The 20,580-nt window shown below is 49.0% G+C and overlaps 1 protein-coding gene across 2 annotated transcripts in view; it reads right to left on the bottom strand.

The window, feature by feature from the left end:
• Positions 1 to 17,562, bottom strand: part of XDH (xanthine dehydrogenase) — a 62,794-nt gene extending 45,232 nt beyond the window's left edge. The window contains exons 1-6 of one of the 2 annotated variants that reach the window (XM_080814147.1): positions 17,448 to 17,562; positions 10,482 to 10,539; positions 8,302 to 8,398; positions 7,034 to 7,142; positions 3,374 to 3,500; positions 2,377 to 2,438 (exon numbers count right to left, since the gene is read on the bottom strand). In XM_080814147.1, coding sequence (XP_080670273.1) covers positions 2,377 to 2,438; positions 3,374 to 3,500; positions 7,034 to 7,142; positions 8,302 to 8,398; positions 10,482 to 10,539; positions 17,448 to 17,489 — 495 coding nt within the window. In that variant the 5' untranslated portion in view covers positions 17,490 to 17,562. The remainder of the gene's footprint in view (positions 1 to 2,376; positions 2,439 to 3,373; positions 3,501 to 7,033; positions 7,143 to 8,301; positions 8,399 to 10,481; positions 10,540 to 17,447) is intronic. The other variant, XM_080814148.1, reaches the window with a different exon arrangement.
• Between the last annotated feature and the right edge of the window lie 3,018 nt (positions 17,563 to 20,580).

Below are 20,580 nucleotides of genomic sequence, written 5' to 3'. Positions count from 1 at the left end.
TTGCACAAAGGATGAATCACACAGTGACAAGTGTGCCCAGGAAAGCCCTCAAAGGGCCCAGAGGCTGACAGGATGGCCTCAGAGCATCTGAAAACACTGTCACCCCCTTCCTCAGGAGAGGAGCCTTGGCTGCCTCGGCCCCCTGCCCATGCTGCCCCATGGGCTGACCCCAGTGCCCTCCTGTGCCCTCCTGTGCCCACAGCCCTGCTGCTGGAGCACTGTACTTTGGACTTTCCCACCATGGCCTTGGCCTTCTCCTCTGTGTTTAGACAAAAAAGAAGAGAAAAATAAAGTTCCCCTAGTGTCTCTTCTCATCTTTCTTCTTGGAGACGGTGACACAGGGGACTCACCAGACCCCACCTGAAGGGAGGGAAGCCGCGTCCAGCCAGATCGGCCTCACTCACCCAGTCCTTGTGGGGAAGGACATACTTCACGGAAGTACATTTTCCAGATAAAGTGTTGGCACAGTCTTCCTTAGATCTTTTTACTTGATGCTTCATGGACGTGGCCATGACACAAATTACTGTGACGTACAATAATGTGCCACTGCCCTCCATGCCCACTGAGGTTGGATAAAGCTGTTTTTTTTTTTTTTTTTTTTTTTTTAACCCCCTGGAGAGATTTCTCCTTTTCTCAGCAGGCTGGACTGCTAGGCTCATGCTCATTTTTACAGTTCCTCCATGCCCTTCTTTGCTGCTAACCGGACATCATCATTTCTTGCTGTGAACAGCATGCCTCCTTCTAGCAAACACGCCCCACTTTCCTAATGTGCATTGCGGGCTTAAGAATGAGCTAAGCAGGTTCATTAGAGCTGTATGTAAACTCAGAATGCAGAGGCTCCAAATAAGGCCTTGGGCGGGGAGGGGGGGTGTGTCTCCGGGGAGTAAGGTGCATGAGCTCTGAGCACACTCTCTGTACCAGTCACTTTGGGAGCTCTGCTCTGCTCCTGGTGGCCCAGCAGCTTGATCCAGGGAGGCAATGCCAGCACAATGGAATCGGGAACCCTTTCAATGATGATCAAACTCCAGCCCAGCAAAGGACCATACCACGGATTACATTCACAAGCCCTTCTCTTTTCGAAAGTAGGAGGGCTGGTGAAATTGTATCTCTCGAGAAGCCTCTTCAGAAATAAATACATGGACAAGATTAACAATCCTCTGTTCTCAGGAAGGCTGAGCAATTGACTAAGGTCAAATAGCGAGGAATGGAAGAAACCTACCAGCATCGTCATTTAGAGTTGCCGTGTATCTAATACTTAAAATGTGCCAGTGTTCTAAGGGCTCTAGGAGGGAGAAGTACTTCCCACAAACACCGTAAGAATTATTATAGGTATTATTACAATTCTGTGATATTATTGTAATTATGTATGTTTTATTACAGTTATAGATGTCTTAATATAACATTGTAATATTGTATTATTATAATCCCATTTCAGAAACAAGGGAATATACCCGAGGTCATGCATCAGTTCAGTGTGAAAGGATGAGATTCGAACCCAGGTCTGCACACTCCGGGTCTGCGCTTTTGGTCATTTTCCCTTAAATCCACACCTCCCCATTCCTTGTCATCAAAAGCATTCAGCAGGATGTGCTGCCTTCCCTCCCTGTAGACCCCATCCCTGTGGCCACCCTCTGGGGTCATCTGGATACAACACTCCTTTTCAGAATGGAGCAACCCTCAAGGTCCGTGAAAGGCACAGGTGTCTGTGACTCTCCCTTTCAACCAGGAATCAAACTAAGAAGAGATGGTTTGATTAGAGTCAGGGTTAACTTGCCCCAGTTGGAGAATCAGGTGAAATCTGGGGAGATGAGCCAAGAAGGGAGAGGCCAGCCCTCTGTCCTCCCTGCGGGATGGCAGGCGTGTGTCAGTGTGAGTGTGATCAGGACCTGTGCGGCCAGGCTGTGGCTTCTCCCCCAGAGGTATACAAACACGGCAGGGAGGTGCCAACTGACCGGAGATCTAATTAGCAGTTTTACAAGCCCCACGGAGTGCCACCTGCAGACAGCGGCTGCTTGAAGAACGGAGAAGCTCAAGTGCTGGGGCTGTTGTCATTTAACACCAGGCTCAGCACCTGGGTCACGGGAGCCCATCAGACCTGAATGCCCAGAGGCAGTTAGCTCTTGGACTGCATGCCTCTTCCAGGAGACAGCCTTCCCTGGAAGGAGGCTCTCGGCACTCCTGGAATTGCCACGAACCCTCTGAACAAGAGGTGGGGTGCAGTGTCCGCGCCAGGTACCAACAGAGGGACAATCGGCCAGGTGGCCCTCCTGTCCTTCTCCTCTTTCTTCCAGAGGCCCTTGGCTCCCTCCCACTGTGATTCCTGAGTGTTGCTGCTTTAGGAGCAGGGCCGCAGCCGCCCCGGGGGCCCCCACTTACCCTGGCAAAGGTCCGGAAGCCCTGAAGGATGGGTCTGTAGCCCGTGCAGCGGCACAGGTTTCCTGGGGGCAGAGGAATAAAGCTGCGTTGAGAGCACAGGCCCCAGGGCAGGGGAGGGGCTTGTGGCTTTGCTCCTGGCTCAGTGAGTAGCTCAATTTGCTTATTCTGTTTTCTCTGCCTGGAACACCCCGTCCTTCTTGTATTCCTGACTTCAAAACTTCTAACACTTCTTCCAGGAAGCCTTCCTAGACTGCCCAGACTGAATCAGGTGCTTCTTCTGAGAGCCCCCTTGATGCCTGGTCATAGCCTTGTCAGTGAGCTCATCAAACTACATCATAAACTCTCTTCTCACTTAGAGTGCAAACTCCTTGAGGGTAGAGACTGTCTTTCATCCCTGGGCCATCCCTGTGCCCCCTGTGCCTTGCATGGTGCCTAACACGATAGGACTCAATACAACGAATTGAATAAATGATGAATTGAAATGGTGAATGGATGGGGAGCCTGTTCAATCCAGCGAACAGACACCTTGTCCAGGATCCCGGGCCCAGGAGGCAAGGTGGGAAACCTGCTCCTGCCCAAGGCTCAGAATCATGGCCACCTTCTTCCTTGTTATGCCGCCTTTGCAACATCCTGCTCTAGTACAAGTGGAGGAGAAAGGCAGCCACGTGACTAGCCTCTGTGGAATCTCCCAAATGATCTCCTTCCGCGCCCACCTCCCAGGGCCACCCCATCCCAGTGCAGGAGGACACCTCAGGAAGATAAACACTAAGGCAGGAGACCCCCGGAAGGCTCCAAACCATGCAAGTGTTCTTCAGACCGAGAGAGGGCTCAACTCCAGACGACCTGAGCCACCAAGTTGGGGTAGTCTGAGCCTTTCCTCCAGAGGGCAGCGCCTCGCCCTCTTAGCCCATTCCCGGCTTGGGCTCTGGCCCTGCCCTAACCTCCACCACGCCCTGTTTGCTATGCCCCCTCCTAGGTGGCACCTGGAGGCCCCTACCTTGGAAGGCATTCTCGATCTCCTCAATGGTGGGCTCAGGCTGGTTCCGAAGCAGCGTGTACATGCTCATGACAATGCCGGGCGTGCAGAACCCGCACTGGGAGCCGTGGCTTTTGGAGATTCTCTCCTAAAATGGACAGATGACATAGACCCACATGCTGGCAGAAGCTCTCTCAGGCTCTCTGGAGGACCCATGGGAAGCCCGAGCATGCCAGCAGGGAGGGTGGGCGAGCGGTCCCTGCACGAAGTCGGTCCTAGGCCCAGTGGTGGCCTTGGCCAGCCACCAAGCCTCTCCGGGGCCATGGGTACCTCACCTGTACGATGAGGGCTACCCTAGTACTTATCTCTGGAGCTGTGGTAAGGATTTAGTGAGATAAGTCACGTTAAACTCCTAACATTATTATACCTGACACACAGTAGGTGGTCAACCAACATTGGTCATTCGTAGGAAAGTCTCGTTGAAGAATAGTGACCATTAAAACCAGAAGGGCTTCTCACCCTCCATTCTCTGCACTAAACAGAGGAGGAAGGAGGCCCAGAGATTTAAGAGATTTAACCAAGAACACACACAGTGGGGGCACCTGGGTGGCTCAGTGGGTTAAAGCCGCTGCCTTCGGCTCAGGTCATGATCCCAGCGTCCTGGGATCGAGCCCTGCATCGAGCCCTGCATCGAGCCCCGCATCGAGCCCCACATCAGGCTCTCTGCTCTGCAGGGAGCCTGCTTCCTCCCTTCTCTCTCTGCCTACTTGTGATCTGTCTGTCAAATAAATAAATAAAATCTTTAAAAAAAAAAAAAAAAAAGAACACGCACAGTGAAAGGAAGAGTGGTCTCACGTTCTTTTCATACTCTAGTCTGCCATCCAGGAAACCGGCATTTATTAAGAACTACATGAACTCTTTTTTTTCTCCCCAAACTAGAATATCACTACATTCTTAAATGAAGGCAATGCCAGGAATCCATGGGAACATAAGAATCTGGAGATATGCCATATAGATTTTGCTATATGCATCGAATGTCACAGAATTCTCATTCAAACTCTGCCAGATTTTTAGTACCAGGAGATTCACCATGTCCACATTAGTATTATTATTGTTATTATTACTATTATTTTGTCTCCTGGGAGTCTCTCTGGGTACTTAAGTAAAATTGCTGAAGTATTGTATTTCCAGTGCCTAGGATATACAAATGTTCCTCCACTTTATAAATATTTACTGAGAACTTATTCTGTGCCCGGCGTGGGAAGGGCCCTGGAAACAGAGTGATGAAGAAGAGAGACAAGATCACCAGTCTCGAGAAGTCAGTAGGGGAAATACTGACAACAGAAACAGGAAAATTCCAGATCAATGTTTTGTAGAGATTTAGTGGAGGCTGATGGGACCTGGAGTGACCAGTGGCCCTTTGGGAGTGCTCCGAAACAGCCTCTCTGAAGAGGTGCCTTGTAAGTCGAATTTAATAACATGACTTGAACCAGGGAAGAGTATATATGATCTAATTATGCTAGTTAAGAATCACCCGAGGGGGGGCCTGGGTGGCTCGGTGGGTTAAGAGGCCGACTCCTGATTTTGACTCAGGTCACAATCTCAGGGTCATGAGATCGAGCCCCATGTTAGGTTCTGCACTGAGCACGAAGCCTACTTAATACTCTCTCTCCCCCTCTCCCTCTGCCCCTGCCCTGCTCTCTCTCTCTCTTCCTCTCTGCCTCTGATTCTCTCTCTCCCTCTCCCTCTCTGCCTCTGATTCTCTCTCTCCTTCTCTCTCTGCCTGATTCTCTCTCTCCCTCTGCCCCTGCCCTGCTCTCTCTTTCTCTCTTAAAAGAAAATTTAAGTTACTCCAGCTGTGGGTAGGGAATGAATAGGTTATAGGGGACAAGAGTAGAAATGGGGACCAGGACACAATGGTCCACGTAAGAGCAGAGGGTGGCTCAGACCAAGCAGTAAGAGGGTTAAGGAAATGAAGGCTTCGCCGTAGGGTTGGACGTAAAGTAGACATCGAGTCTGGAAGGATTGGGTGTGGTGCAGGAGAGAAAGAACCAAAGGTGACTCCCAGATATTTATCTCGAGCAACTGGGCAGATGCTTTCACCATTGACTCAGATGGAGGAAGCCTGGGGAAAAAGGGCGAAAATAGGGTTTGTGAAGTCTGAGATGAGCCATCCATATAGTGATATCAAGGAGGGGGTTGGAATTATGAATCTAACCTCTGAGGAGAGGTCAAAGCTGAAGACGTAAATGGGAGTGCCGTTGGTCCATAGATGGTACTGAACTCGCCTGGGCATGGGGGTTGTGCAGAAGGCGAGGGGAAGGGGCCCGGCCAGAGCCCAGGGCTGCTGCAGCAATTAGGAACTTGGCAGGCCTAGAGCCAGCCCCGAGCACCAGCCTGGAGGGAGGAAGGTGAGCAAAGCGTAGTGTCCTAGAAACCCCAAGGGAAAAAAACCAATGGACAAGGAGAGTTGGAATCTGGCTCTACAGCTAACTCAGGGTCCAATAAGCACATGGGGATTAAGAATCTGTACCACTGGAAAGGGAGGGGTTTGGTGCATTATTCAGATACGGTCCCTGTGTTTAAACTCTTCTGTCTTTCATCTGCTTGTTTCCAATTACAAGCCCGAATTCACCCTCTCACCTCTCCTGCAGGTTGGACAAGTTTAGTAATTTCCCCTTTTGCTGTCTAAGAAATGAAGCACTATGGGCGCTGTGATCTCAGGTGACTCCTGCCAGCTGCCCTGCCCCTCCCCCGAGGACATGCAGCTCCCTCAGCCCCAGGCCCTAGCCCAGCACCCACATCAGGTGCCCAAAAAGGCATGATCTGAGCAGCGGGTCTCCTCAAGTGGCCAACGGGCCTGTCTCTGGCACCTTCTCTGACTGTAACGTCTGGAAGTCCCCCTGCCTCAGTTTCCCCATACGAGAAGCACTGGAAATGATGGCCTTTCCTTCGCACAGTACTCTGCTCCTGTGTGTTGCCATGTTGCTTAAGAATATCCTGATTCTTTCCACAAAACCTCCCAGATTACTGCCCGCTCTTGGTTCCTAATTTCAATCCATTGCCAGGCAGCCTGATACCATCAGAAAAAAAAGAAACAAAAACAAACCCCTCAGTCCAACACTCAGATGCCTCTATTCTCTCACTAAACCCTTACTAACCTCCCTGTTAGTGGGGTAGAGGCCTAGCAGCCCACATCCATATCCCCTGCAGGGGGCCGTTGAGAGGAGTCATGGGATTACCATTCCAGCAAGCAGGGAGTAGGTGGGCTTTTAATCAAGGGTACAGAGCATCTGGAACCTTGAACCCGAGACAGCGGGGGTTCCCTAAGCACACGCGGGGGTGGGGGTGGGGGTGGGGGGTGGGTGAGGCGATCCCTTGCCCTCCTCCCTCCAGGTCTGGCATAGGCAGCCTGCCCTGGCCACCCGGTCATGCTGACCTCACGGTTCCCTCGGGGTCATGCCATGTCACACCCACGGTGGCCACAGGAGGGAGCTGCAGGCCTGGGGCCCATCTTTCCGCCTCACAGTCGCACCCCCGCCCCCCACCGCTTCCCCCCTAGGAAAAGGAGATGAGGGACTCGGCCAGGCCACAGTGCCTCCTGCCCGGGCAGTGACACTCAGGCTCACAGCCCAGAACAAGTCCGCGGCCCTGGCTTGAGCCTCCCTGGCCTCCAGTTACCTGCACGGGATGCAGCCTCGACTTCGTGCTTCCGATTCCTTCCACCGTCGTCACAGCAACATGATGCAAAGAGCAGATGGGGGCCAGGCAGGCGTTGGCAGAAAAGTGGCTGGAGCCCCACATTAAGGTCATTCTGTTGTCCACTGGGGCCACCGGAGACTTAGAGGTGCTTTGTTATGACCCCTCCCTCTACGTTACATTCTGGGCTCTTCCCTGGCTGTCCTTGCCTCTCTACCCTGGCCTCTGGGCTAGCAACAAAGGAGGCTCCCCCCACCCCGGTGAGGCACGAGCCCCTGCAGGGTCCTGCGAGGCACTGGGCCTCCAAGCTGGAACACGAGGGTCATCCTCAGTCACCTCATTCTCAGCCCCACCCTGGAGGCTGAGTCAAGAGGAAATTTCTGGCAGGTTCCAGGCCCAGTGCTTGCTCCTCTCTCTGCAAGGCCCTTCCTCAGCCTCTTCAATTTCAGAACCTCCAGTCACGTTTGCCCCCCTGCTCTCACCCCCTTGTCTCCCATCCTCTGTGGGGGAAAAAGGAGGGGGTGATCAGGAGATACGAGCCCCTTAAACAGAGCTTCTTGATGTCCATTTTTTCTATTCGCCACTCATCCATGTATACAAGCAGCATCAGTTTCTGAGTCCAGTCACATGCCAGGCACTCTGCTGAGGGCCGAGGAAACAAAGGTGAGTGAGATGTTCTTCAATAGCCCACGGTCAACCCAGGAAAATGTGTGAAGCCTGGGTGCAGGTGCAATTTAAACAGCTTATGGGAAGTGTTTCGGGAGGGCTGAGCACAGACATGGGGTACCTAACCTAGTCTTGGGAGGTCAAGGAAGGCTTCCCGGAGGAGGTGTTATTTTGCCCAGTCCTAAAGAGCTAGCAAGAGCTGGCCAGGTGGAGAAGTCCTAGAAGAAAGGACATTCAAGACCTGGACGACAGCTTATGCAGAGACCGGGAAATGAGTAGGCCAAGAGTGTCAGTAGTCCACAGTTGTCCCTGCAGGGATGGAGTGCTGGGCCCATAGAGAGAGATACCTGGAGAGGAAAGGTGGGGCACACCGTGAGGGGCCCTGAGCACTAAGCAGGGACTGGACTTTACTCCAAAGGCAGTGGAGTCTGACCGAAGGATTTCATGGGATTGGAAATTTTCATGGGATTGGAAATGAGTCTGGATCTAGAAAGTTCACCTATGTACGCACACACACACACACTCACAACATGACCCCTGCCTCATAGTCCTTGGGTCACAACCAGCCAGTGGGCAAAGGATACACAATCTTGTTCTGGAAACGATCATACTTGGAAAGCATCACGGTGCAGGCCCCACAGCCACCTTCTCCACAGCCGAGCTTGGTCCCGCTTAGCCTCACTGGGTGGTCGAGGGTTAAGGAACACAAATTCACAGAAGGATCTTTGCTGGGCTGCTGGGAAGTATGTGCGCACAGCTGTGAGTATAGAGCCATCCACTGGCACACACAGGCTTGAGCCCCTCAACCAGGGAGGCCGCAGACCCACATGGCCCCTTCATCCCGGAATTCTGCACTGTGACCCGGAAGGCGGAGAATGGGACCATCTCCACTGCACAGATGAGGAAAGATGAGACGTTGATCTGTTCTGGAACCTACTGAGTCCTGCTTGTCACCTTGAACCTTTTGGGTTGCTGAAGTCCAGGAACCAAAGTTAGAGTTGGACCAAGGGCTTTTGAATATCCACCCATAGGATATGGGACCAGAAATGAATATAAAGATAACCTTTGAGGTTGGGGGCCAGGAGTAGCAACATCTCTTCCACGTACTTGCAGAAGTGGTCTGATAACTTTGATTCTGCTAGTGTGCCTAAGTTCTAGGCTATTCTAGAGAGCAGCACTGACCCTTTCCCTGAGACACATGGGCTCCGTGGCTGCTTTTCCTGCAGGCTCTAAGCCTCTGAGCCATCCAGCTCTCTACCGAAGGTGGAGGTCATTATCGCGGGTCGCTTCCCTTATTTGCAAGATGAAATGAAAATTTATCACGAATTCTAGGTAGTCATTCATGGTCTGATCATTCAGTCATTTAAGTAATATTTATTTCTTACCTTTAATATGCTGGATCTTAGTCTCTTTAAACATATAGCATCTTATACTTGAAAAACACTTACACCCATGGACCCAATTGATTTCCACAATAATTTCATGAGCAGGTGAGGCAGGACCTACTGTTTCTCCACAGATTAAAACAAAACAAAGCAAACTGAGGCCCAGGAGGTAAGGTGGGCCCAGAAAGGCAACACGGTCACTCGGGTCACCTTGTGTGAGGGCCCAGACACAATCACCCGACTCCAGATTTGGGGACTCATCCTTCACCAGGTGGTTCCTTCTTCTAAAATACAACTGGGAAGAGCTCTCTATACCCTAAGTTATTCCTCTGACTCCTCAGAATCTATGCAATGAGCAATAGTTCAGACAACTTAATAGTCCAAAGTCTAGCAGAATCTTCCAGCTGGGGGATTTTTTTTCAGAAGCCAGAATAGCAGTCAAGCCTGGGGTTTTTCCTCTTTCCCAGAACTCTCAGAAATGAACTCTCACGGCGGTCAGCCAAAAGCCACCTGACCTTCACTTCTGTGAAAACTTTCGGTTTCAGATTTCATTTGAGATTTGACCTTCAAACTAGCAATTGCCATGATCAGGAATATCTGGGGCTCTGGGACCTTTGAAACTTCATCAGAAAACTAGCATTGGTGTCCACAATCTCTGAGAATGTGCCTGTCTCCTCAGAATAGATGAGCAAGAAGCAGGTCTCTTCTCACGTGTCAAACTCACTTCCTCCTCTGTCAGAGGCATTGCTGTGGGGATCAAGGAGCTCACCTATGAAAATCACCTTGAACTCTGCCTATGTACAGTAAGTGCTCAGGAGTCCCCTGTCCCTTGCCTCCCAGTGTCCGCCATCTCCACACTGGATGGCACTCCACACACCTCCCCACTCAGGAATCCTTTCTCAACAAACACACCTTCCTCTGACATTCCTTCCACCTTCACAGAACTGGAAAGATTCTCTGGGAAGCCTCAGTGAAGATCTCCTGAGGGAGGCCCACTCCTCCTGAGGGGAACAGCCACACAGCTAACCAGGGCCAATGAGGGCCTTTCACAGATGTTCATTTTATAGGCCCGGGATTAAACCCTGGCATCACTAGAGTCTTACCTGGAAAAATCCTAAGAGACATCAAAAATAATCCTCTCATCAAAAATAATCCTCTCAGTCGATAATTTGATACCTGGAGAACTCAAAAGATGTCTCAGGGTCACACAACTGCTGAGTGACAGAGCTACAACTAAGATGCAGGGGTCCAGAGCCCTGGCTCCAGAGCTCTGTCCTCCACACTTTACTGGCTTCCCACAGTCACTAGAAAATGACATAAGGCCTAGAGAATGAACCCCCACTGCCCTGCCCCACACCCTCACCCCAAAGTCAGGATACATTTTCTTCTCAGGTAGGCCAAAAGGGTTGTTTCTGGATCTGCATTTTTCTCCACCACCTATAAGAACAAAAACAAAAGAAAAATGTATCCTAGGTATACTTAGCCACTGCCTCACCCAAGAGTTTGTTGAGTTAATAGGGATGTGCCCAATATATCATGAAGGTCTTGGGGTGCCTGGATGGCTCAGTCAGTTAAGGATCTGTCTTTGGCTCAGATCATGATCTCAGGGTCCTGGGATCGAGTCCCTCATTGGGCTTTCTGTTCAATGGGAAGCCTGCTTCTCCTTCTCCCTCTGCCTGCTGCTCTGCCTACTTGTGCTCTCTCCCTCTCTGTCAAATAAATAAATAAAATCTAAAAAGAAAAAAAAATGTCATCTCATTTCCAGCTGCTGGATCTCACCAGGAACAGCTAAAAATGGCAGCCACAGATCCCCATTTGTGCCCTAGGCATGTACTGTCTCAGAGAGTAGAGGGCCAGTCTGTTGGCCTGTGCTGCCAGTCATTGGCTCTGATAGCCCAATGCCAACAACATAACGCATGTCAGACATGGAGAAGAAATCTCAACCCAAAAGTCCACAAATGGTTTATTCAGTAAGATAGAAAAGTTGCCTATAAAGTGAGGTGCCAGTTTCTGATGGAAAGAGTCAAAGGAAATCCACAAAAACCTGCATCACTACTCCTAACAATCCTATGTTATGAAGGTAATAGGGTTTGAGTGACTGGGATGGTTAAGGAGAGAGAATATGTGACAAGAGTTTCTTTAGAGAGAGCGACACTACAAATCTTACATCTTCCTAAGGTTGAGGAGAGGAGGTATCTGCCTCACACCTCAACCTTCATGAGGGGGTTTCCATAGCTCTACACAGGAAGCTAATATACAGCCTTTGTGAGATGGGGGATATGGTTGTCTGGCATATCTATAAGCTAGAGATAGGCTTACCAGAGAAGCTAAAGAAGAAATGGCAGTGTTGGGATCGGTGCACACTCCCAGAGTCTGGGAGGGCAGAAGATGTGAAGTGTTGGCTGTGGACCTGGTGTAGGTCATGCAAGAGAGAGTGAGCTGGTGTGGAGGTGTTTAAATAATCCCCCAAACACTGACTATGGAAGGCTTTGACCTCCAATCGGGTCTATATGGAGTGGACCTCCCACAACTGGAGGCTGAGGAAGGGCCATGGGCCAGAGAAAAGCACATGCCCCATGTCATGAGACTTACAATGGAATGTTCCCAGTGGTGGGAAGCCATCTTCCACTGTTAGGTCCCCCTAAAAATGGGTACCCCAATAATGGGTCCGTGACTAAAGGAGCAAGACTGATACAAAGTGAAGGTCAAGCAAAGCTTTATTTTGCACCAAGCATCAAGAATCAGACCGACTGTCAAACAGACGGGTTGGGGACGCCCCTACAGAGAGGACGGCCCCTCCCTGCTTTCCAGACTAACTTTTATAGAGCAAAGCCCATGTGGTTGGGCCTGGCCACACACAGGTGGCTAATTGAATTACAATTCACCCCACAGTAGCCATGGAAACTAGCTCATCACCTTGGTAGCTAGGAGACAGTATGCACCCCCACTGATGGGAGTCTCCACCTGGCCTGACCCACCCTTGTACCTGGGCTTTGTTACCTGGAACTGGTTTCCGGGACTTGTTTCTAAGTCCCCTGGGGGAAGGAGAGCAGGGACAGTTTAAGGGTTAAACAACAAAGTTATTGTTTAACCTCAATGGAAACCTCTGGCTAAAATAAAAATATAAAATAGGTCCTTACACCACCAGCACTGACTTAATGAGAACTTTCTTCTAACCCCACCTCTCTATCCTGAACTGAGGCTGTGTATAGAAACTTAGAAATGACCATAGGATTTTTTACTGATTAAGAGCAATCCAAGAAGTCATAAAACTGCCAGAATTTGCCCCCTGAAAAAAAGTTTAAAGGAAAGTGGAAAATCAAATTAGTTTCCTTTCATGAAAACACCCCACAAGTCCAGTTTGTTCAAAGTCCTAGTTACAAAGTTCACACAGGAAGCTATTTCTTGTCTCTTGGAGAACTCATAAATGCACAAATAAAGATCCCTATCACTTTGTTTGGAAATGACAGGAAGAGCCTCTTAGCTTACTGCCTTCCCCCTGAGCTGTGCCTTCCTCATCTTCTAGCTCAGCTTCCATCACATCCATCCCCTGCTCTGTGCCTCCTGTGACTTCCCACGTATGCCAGGTAACATCCAAGTTCCCTAGGCTGTCTTCCAAGGCCCTTTACCATATGTCCGCAATCTTCATTTTCAGCCTTTTCCCCTCCTACTTCCATATGAACCTGGTCTTCACATCCCAGAGAAAATACAATGGGTATACCTCTGACTCTGTGCCTTCGAATATTCCATTCTCCTTCCACCTGCATTCTGACTTAGAAGACCCCAAACACTTCTCCAGCAAAGGCTTTTATATCATCTCAGCCATGAGTGGTCCAACCTTCCTTGCATTTCTACAGAGAATGGCTGCACCACTCTCACGGTATGGCTGCAGAGTTGGCCCAGCAAACACCATGGAACCCTCTCTGAACAGGATGCCAACAGGTATTCCAAAGGACAAACGTTTTGTGGGTATATGAGCTTAGGAAATGCTGGGTTCAGCATATTGTTCTGATAAGATTTGAGCATCAAAACCAATAATAGCTCTAATGGATTATAACCCATTAAATAAGATTAAAACTTACGAGTCCAAAGTGATACCTAATAAATAAACAAATTGGAGAGATGGGTAAGTTTGTCCTGATGGAGGAATGCCAACTAATGAATCCAGTTAACCATCTTGCAATCAGCACAGTAAATGAGCCAGTCTAGAATTATCCATGGGTGCTAAAACTAGTAGGTAAGAGTTTGATGATCAAGATATTCACATAGACTCAAAGGATCTTCTTACAGATTATTTGCTAACTATAAAGGATAATAAAGTTATCTTCCAGTAAAGAAAACTGATGGATGCCACCTTAACCAAGTGATCAAAGTTCACATTCCAAATAATGGAGGAATCTGACCTCACATGTCTCCTGATGTAATATACTGAGAAACACTTACCACTTCTCTGGCATTCCTGCCCAAAATTCAGACTCTGAATCTAATTATAAAAAAGCATAACATAAACTCAAAATGAAAGACATTCTAAGAAATAATGGCCTATTCTCTTCATAAACATCGATGTCCCAAAAGACAAGGAAAGGTAAAGCGCCGTTCCAGCTTAAAGGAAACTTAAGAGTCACGGCAACTGAATACATAGTATGACCCAGGGGCCTAGGCTTGGGAGAAAAGTATCAATGACATTATTGGGGAAATTGGAAAATGTTGCAAAAGGGCTATAGATTAGGTAATAGTATTATATCAACACTTCATTTCCTGATTTTTATAGAGACTAGTTCTATAAGAATGTTCTACTCTTGGTTTAAGGGTTAGAAGGGCATGATGTTGGAAATTTGCCCTCAAATGGTTCAGAAAGAAAATTTTATACTTTGTGTATATATTTCTATTAATTTTATACATAAATAAATATGTAACATTATGTAGGTACTTATACACATCTATATATCTACGTATATACCTATACACATATCCATATATGTCTAATGCACGCGCTTATCCCATAAACACCTATTCGTTGTGTGTGTGTGTGTGTGTGTGTACAGGGAGAGAGAGAATGAAGGAGAAAACGATAAAGCAGATGTGATAAAATGTGAACAGTTGGTAAAGGTGTGTAGCCTACTGAGTGTTTCTTTGTATGCTTCATACAACTTTTTTGTACACTTAAAATAATTTCAAAAAGCAAAAAAATTTTTTTAAATAATTCTCTTCAGTAGAGGATTTCTTTTTTTTTTTTTTAATTTATTTATTCAACAGAGAGATCACAAGTAGGCAGAGAGGCAGGCAGAGAGAGAGGGAAGCAGGCTTCCCGCCGAGCAGAGAGCCCGATGCGGGGCTCGATCCCAGGACGCTGGGATCATGACCTGAGCCGAAGGCAGAGGCTTAACCCACTGAGCCACCCAGGCACTCCCAGTAGAGGATTTCTAATGGCATTTAATACTCATGCATTCATCCTGTCCTCATTAATTGGACGCCTGCTGGATGCCGACACTGTGCTAAGTGGTTGAAGAATATCTGAAAAGAGACGGCACATGGGTGGCTCAGTCCGTTAAGACTCGTGGTTTCAGCTCAGGTCATGATCTCATGGGTGGTGGGTTAGAGCCCCATGTCCATCTCCACACTCAGAGGGGAATCTGCTGGACAGTCTCTCCCTCTGCCCCTCCCCTGACTCTCACATGTGCACATTCTCTCTCTCTCTCTCCCCCCTCTCCCTGCAAAATAAATAAATCTTTAAAAGAAGAATATCTGAAAAGAGCATTTTGTGGGGCTAGTTTTCTGTAAAATACATTTTGTAACATATTACTTTGCCTAATTATAAATCCCTCTCTTTAACTGGTCTGTAAGGTCCCGAGGGGCAGGTGCCTGGCCTCTTCTCAGAGACCATATTCACCCAGTGCCAACGTACTCCACAGGCGCAGGCCTGGGAGGAGCTCGTAATGTGAGTGAGTGAGTCAAAGCCACTATGAGGCTCTCTGTAGCTGCCACCTGCTTCTGTGGGAATCACCCCCACCTTTAGCCGTGCCCCTCACGCCCAGTTGGCCAGACTCTTCCAGGCACCACAATCTCCACCAAACAGAAAGCTACTGCTGAGACACTCTAGAATCCCGCCCACAAAATGACTGACACTACAATAACACCAAAATCCTGGGCAGCTCTTTCTTTTCCTCCAACTCTGACTCTAGAACAGAAGACATGGAAACGATCATCATCGAGGCCCATCACCACCACAGAAGCCCCCTGAGGTATTTGATCGTTGGCCTCAGGACCTCTCCAGAACCTCAGTCAGCAGAGACAGAGTCCTGGACAGCCTGAAACAGGGAGAATAAGAGAATAAAGTTTACATTGAAGAGTGAGTCACTCATTCCAACAGCTTCTTTGGTAACTTCTCTGCACAATATCCAGTAACAAAAGATCTAGATCTTGCAAGATCTTGGAAATAGAAATGGGAATGCACGTACTCACAGCTACCTTGATCTGACTGGGGATTCCTGCTTGGTCTTTGTGCAAAGCATGGCTTTTACTTCATCATCACTTCTTAGATTGCCTCTCCACCTTTCTAGCACTTTCTCAAGAGGCTACAGGCTTATGGCATCAGAGCAACTGACACTAGGAAAACTTCCAGAGATAGTGAGTTTGATATGACGATACCATCTAAAAAAGTTAAATTGCTTTCCTGAAGTGGATCCGAGATACAGGGGGAAACAACCTCGCCAGGCCAGATTTCCCTCGAAATGCGCCTTTTCATGTCTAGTGCGTCACAGCACACCATCCCTAAGGAAGAGCACAACCTCGTCCTGTCACATACGAATCGATGGCATGGTAAATAAGAGAATCTTAGAGTAAGATGTGGCCCTGGAAGTCATTGAATCCAGCTGCTCACTCAATGTAAAAACTGTTTAGAAAAATTCCACTGAAGGTGCTTCATGTAAGGAATACTTCTAGAAAGTCAATTCAACTGTTTCTTGAATCTCTCCAAGGCAATCGCTGAATGCAACAAAGTTGTTGGAAATGCTGGGTGTAAAATTTCACAACCATCATCAGGGAAGCTGTGCCCTACCTCTTGGTTTGCTGCCAGATGCCAATCCTCAAAAGAAATTGACATGGAGAGACACATGGAACCTGGAAGAACATGGCTGACCCCACCCTCAGCACCTCCCGGTGGCACGCCTCACGTTGAACCCAATGGTCTTCAGAGCACGGATGTTGCCATAGCTCACGGAATTCCCTTGCTAGTCGCCCAGACACCTCCTGACCATTTAAGCACCAGATGCCCCACGAAGCTCATTTTAGCCCTTGAGAATTACCTCAAATGTCGCCCAATTTCTCAACTCAAAAACACCAGTAAAGCAAAACAAATAAAATTATCCTTCTTTGAGGGCCCCTTGGCACAGTCACCCCTCACACTCTCCACATGGCCATTTACGAGGTAGGACTACGTATGGCTGTCCTTTCACTGTCCCTTTCATTCCTGACCTGGGAGCTGGAGCGGACCGGAGCCTCTCAGCAGGGCTCGAGGGAGGGGGATGGGGACAATGCAATGTGCTTGCACTCTCCCTCCCAGCTCCTGTGGTGAAATTTGCAAAGATTCGCACCCTTGCAGGGCCTGGAGGACTGGTCCCCATGTCTGAAGTCCCCTTCTGCTCAACGCCCCCCACCCACACTCCCGTGTCCCTGTGTACCAACAAAGTTCATCCAAGTGGGCAATTTTTATCAAAATAAGAGACTCAAAATATTTATATGCAGTATTAAGTGGAGGGAGGGGGAGAAACATGCCCCTTATGAAAAAGGAAAAAAAACATAGTGGCTTGCCACAAGATGTTAGTAAATGTCCTCATACAAGCTAGTTGTCACATTAGCCTTGAAATGCCAGAATCAAACGCTCTGTCTATCTTACACCCTGGTATTAGCAAGAAAACAAGTTCCTCTTCCTTCTCTCAGCAAAGAGAACAACAAAAGCCAGAGGACAAATTGGATTAAACACAGAGATAGAGGCGTGGTGGGTGACCTCCAGTCTCGTGACGCTATGCCCCTGCCTTGGCTTCGGGTCAGGGTCTCTGCTGCTGCACATCGAGTGGGAACTCAAGCCTCCCTTCTCCCTTGCCTCCCCGGTCACGGTCACGCCTTTACCCCTGGAGCATCCTGCCTGTGTTCCAGGTCTGAGAAGGTTTTTCTTCCCCCAGTGTTACCCAAAATGCAGCAACACTTTGGAGGGAGGGAGAGAGGAGACGGGGAATGAGTGAGAGAGGAGAGAAAGAGAAAGAACAGAGCCAGCCTCTTCCAAAGAACGAACATCAGGCGCTGGCAGGGGAGCAGAGAAGTCGGACCTGAGGCCCGCTCCTCCTTACCTTCTTGCCATTCACAAAGAAAACCAACTCGTCTGCTGTCATTGTTACAGGTGGGGTCCCTGAACTCCAGCTACTTCACTCCCAGAAGGACTGACACACTGCCTGGCTCAGCAGCTTGAAAAACTACACCTCCCCCGAAAAAAATGAAACTTGGCCAGCCAATAGGAGAAGAGCTGCCTAGAGCTCCACGGCACAGGGAGGGCTTGGCAAAAGCCACCGGTTTATGTAATGCGGAAAACGCAAACAATCTTGGGCAGGAAACCACACCTCCAACAGCTGTGTCAAAGAGCACGGGGGAAGGCACAGGCAGATATCAGCCCGGGGGAGGGCCGGTGGCCAGGTGACCCGTGGTCTTAAGCACCACCTTCCTGGAACCTGTCCCATTGCCCCGAAGGAGGAAGGGCCGAAGTCAGAGCCCTGGGATAAAAAGGAGTCACACCTTCCCCCTCCACACTTGGCATTTTCCCATTCGGGTATACAGCAACCCGGGCTCAGCACTTACACGGAAGACGTGTTCTCACATGGCCCGGAGGAGCTGCCACGAGGTCACGAGCCATGGAGCCCAGCAATCCAAAACCAAAACCTGGCATCTGACCTTGGCCATGTTGTCTCCAGAACTGTCATTTCCATCCTGTAAATGGGCCTACGAATGGCACCGAGAGCAGAAGGCAGAGAGACAAATGATATGTTTCGGGAGTGTGTTGTAAGTACGCCAAGAACCAAAATCTTTATGACTGTCGCGAGTGTATTCTCAGGGACACAACAAAAACTATCCTGTTGACACACCGTTTCTGAGGGTCTTCTTCTGTTTGTTTCTCCCAGGAAAAGGCCCCTGATAAGTGATAAGAGTAACTCATTAAGAATATTTCAAAATATCAAATAAATTAAAACACCCACACCTTACAGGCCCGGGCCAAGTTGACACAGAGCTGCAAACCTTCCCTCTCCAGTACCCATTACCTGCTGGTGCGCACGCACATGCACACAGCCCACCTGGGCAGCGCCAGTGAGCGCTCCGTGGTCAGCCCCCAGCCATGCCTCCCCCGTACACACACAGGCACACCTGCACCAGAATTCCCTCTGGTCTTTAGTCCCGGAACAGCCAGCCTCTCTGCAGTGGGTCACTCCCCCTGTGCCCCACGCAGGCTACGTGGGGAAAGAAAGAAGTCTTAGGCACATGACCTCAGGGGGATGGCCCACCAGGACATTATCAGCACAATGCCTTCTTCTTCCTCACGCTTTGTCTAAGTAGGAGATGAGATCTCACCTGTAGGGAGACAAACCAGCCCCATTTGGCCCCAACTCTTCTGGTCGAAGCACTGAAACTGTGACCAGTCTCTCAGTGCATGGCAAACTGGGATGGTTGACCAGCATAAACCAGCGGTTCTTAACTGGTGGATTGGGAGACATAGAGGAGACATCCCCATGTCCATATGCTTCAAGGTCATGACTGAGAGATGCTACAGGTTTCTGGTAGCGAAGAGGACAGGGACGCTACTAAACACCCCCCAATGTACAGGACGGCCCCCCGCAACAAAGAATGATCTGGTCTGAAGATGTCAATAGAGCCAAGATTGAGAAACCCCGCTCTAAAAAGAAGAAGAGAGAAGGAGGTGGGGAGAAGCAGAGCGGCGGATTGCGGGCAGTGTTTCATAATAGCTCCGTCCTCCCTGACCACGCTAACTCACTCCTCAGTGGTAGGGAGGCTTTTCCTCCATCCACGGATCTGCCCAGTTTTGCAAGCCCACTGCTTTCTCCTGGCTCAACTCTGGCCATACTCCCAGGAAACTCTCAAGATCCAGTGGGAGGACTGAGAAAGAAGTTCGGGTTGGGGGTTAAGTAGTTTGGCTTAAATAATAGCTCTAGCACTTCTGTGAGACTTTTGGCAAAAATCGCTCTCTTGGCTTCAATCTGATCTACGAAAATGGGGTGACTGCCTCCTTTGTAAGAATCTTGCCAGGTAAGGATGAGAGAGCCATAGTTTAGGCAGCCGACCTTCAGCCTCTCTTGGTCATCTGGAGGTCAAATTCCTCTCTGTTATTGTGGATCATTAAGAAAAACAGAAGTGAGATAAATATTGAACAAGGGCTTCTGTTGTTCAGATTTTATTTCTGTGGTAACTGTGGTAACTCGGTTATTTCTGTAACATGGAAAATTGGCAAAACGCTGACTTTGTATGATTATTGATTGTTTGGCAAAATATCGGTGACCATTTCCTTCTCTGTAATTTTCTAAAATGTTACAAATTAGAGGAACCATCTCAAATAAGCATTTTTTCCCCCAAGCCGAAGACCTCCTGCTTATGCTTTCAATATTGAGACAAGAATTCTCAAATTTGGGCTGAATTCACAGATTTCGTGCTTTGGGGATTGGACAACTGTAACTTACCATACATTAACTTAACCCATTTTTTCCTAAGGAATGCCTTAGTTTATAATAGGCACTGTATTGGCGTGAGGTCTCAAGTCTGCAGGAGAGCCAGATAACCCCTGAGACCTCCCGGACAGTCCCGGAACAATTGCAGGAAATCAAGAGTTAAGAATGAAAAGGGCAGAATCCTAATTTCTGGAACAGCGAGCTCCCTTGGGGCCAAGTGCTCCCAGCAGGAAGTGATGGAGAAGCAGAAGGCTAGCTGAGGACAGAGCACAGCTGACATCCTGAAACCTCCTCCCTCCCCCGCCATCCTGGGTGGATTTGTGTAATATTCTTCCTGGAAGCTCCCAACCCTCTTAAAGTTAAAGCCTTGCTAGAGGGAAAAACAACCTGAACTTGACAATGGAAAGACCTCTGGTATCCCAATCAGCCACCCCTCACTAACACGGGAGGCAGCAGCTCTTTCTGCCCATGCGTCCTGTCCCTGTGCTTTAATAAACCACCGTTTTGCACCAAAGACGTCTCAAGAATTGTTTCTTGGTGGTCGGCTCTGGACCTCACCCCACTGAACCTCTCCTATTCTCCACCAGAAGAACAATTCAGGAGAACTTCTGGAGTGTTCCCTGGAGGCCTGGTCAGGGCCAGGCGGCAGCTGTCCAGGCTTCCGTGCTCTGTGGGGATCACTCCCTTGCTTTATGTCTGAATTTGAATTTTTGCCTGTACCCTACGGCATTTTTTGTTCATTTTCTTCACTTAAAAT

The sequence above is a fragment of the Martes martes genome (genome assembly GCF_963455335.1).
Source record: "Martes martes genome assembly, chromosome: 9".
In the NCBI taxonomy this organism is placed as follows: Eukaryota; Metazoa; Chordata; class Mammalia; order Carnivora; family Mustelidae; genus Martes; species Martes martes.
This window is presented reverse-complemented; position numbering and strand designations above follow the sequence as displayed.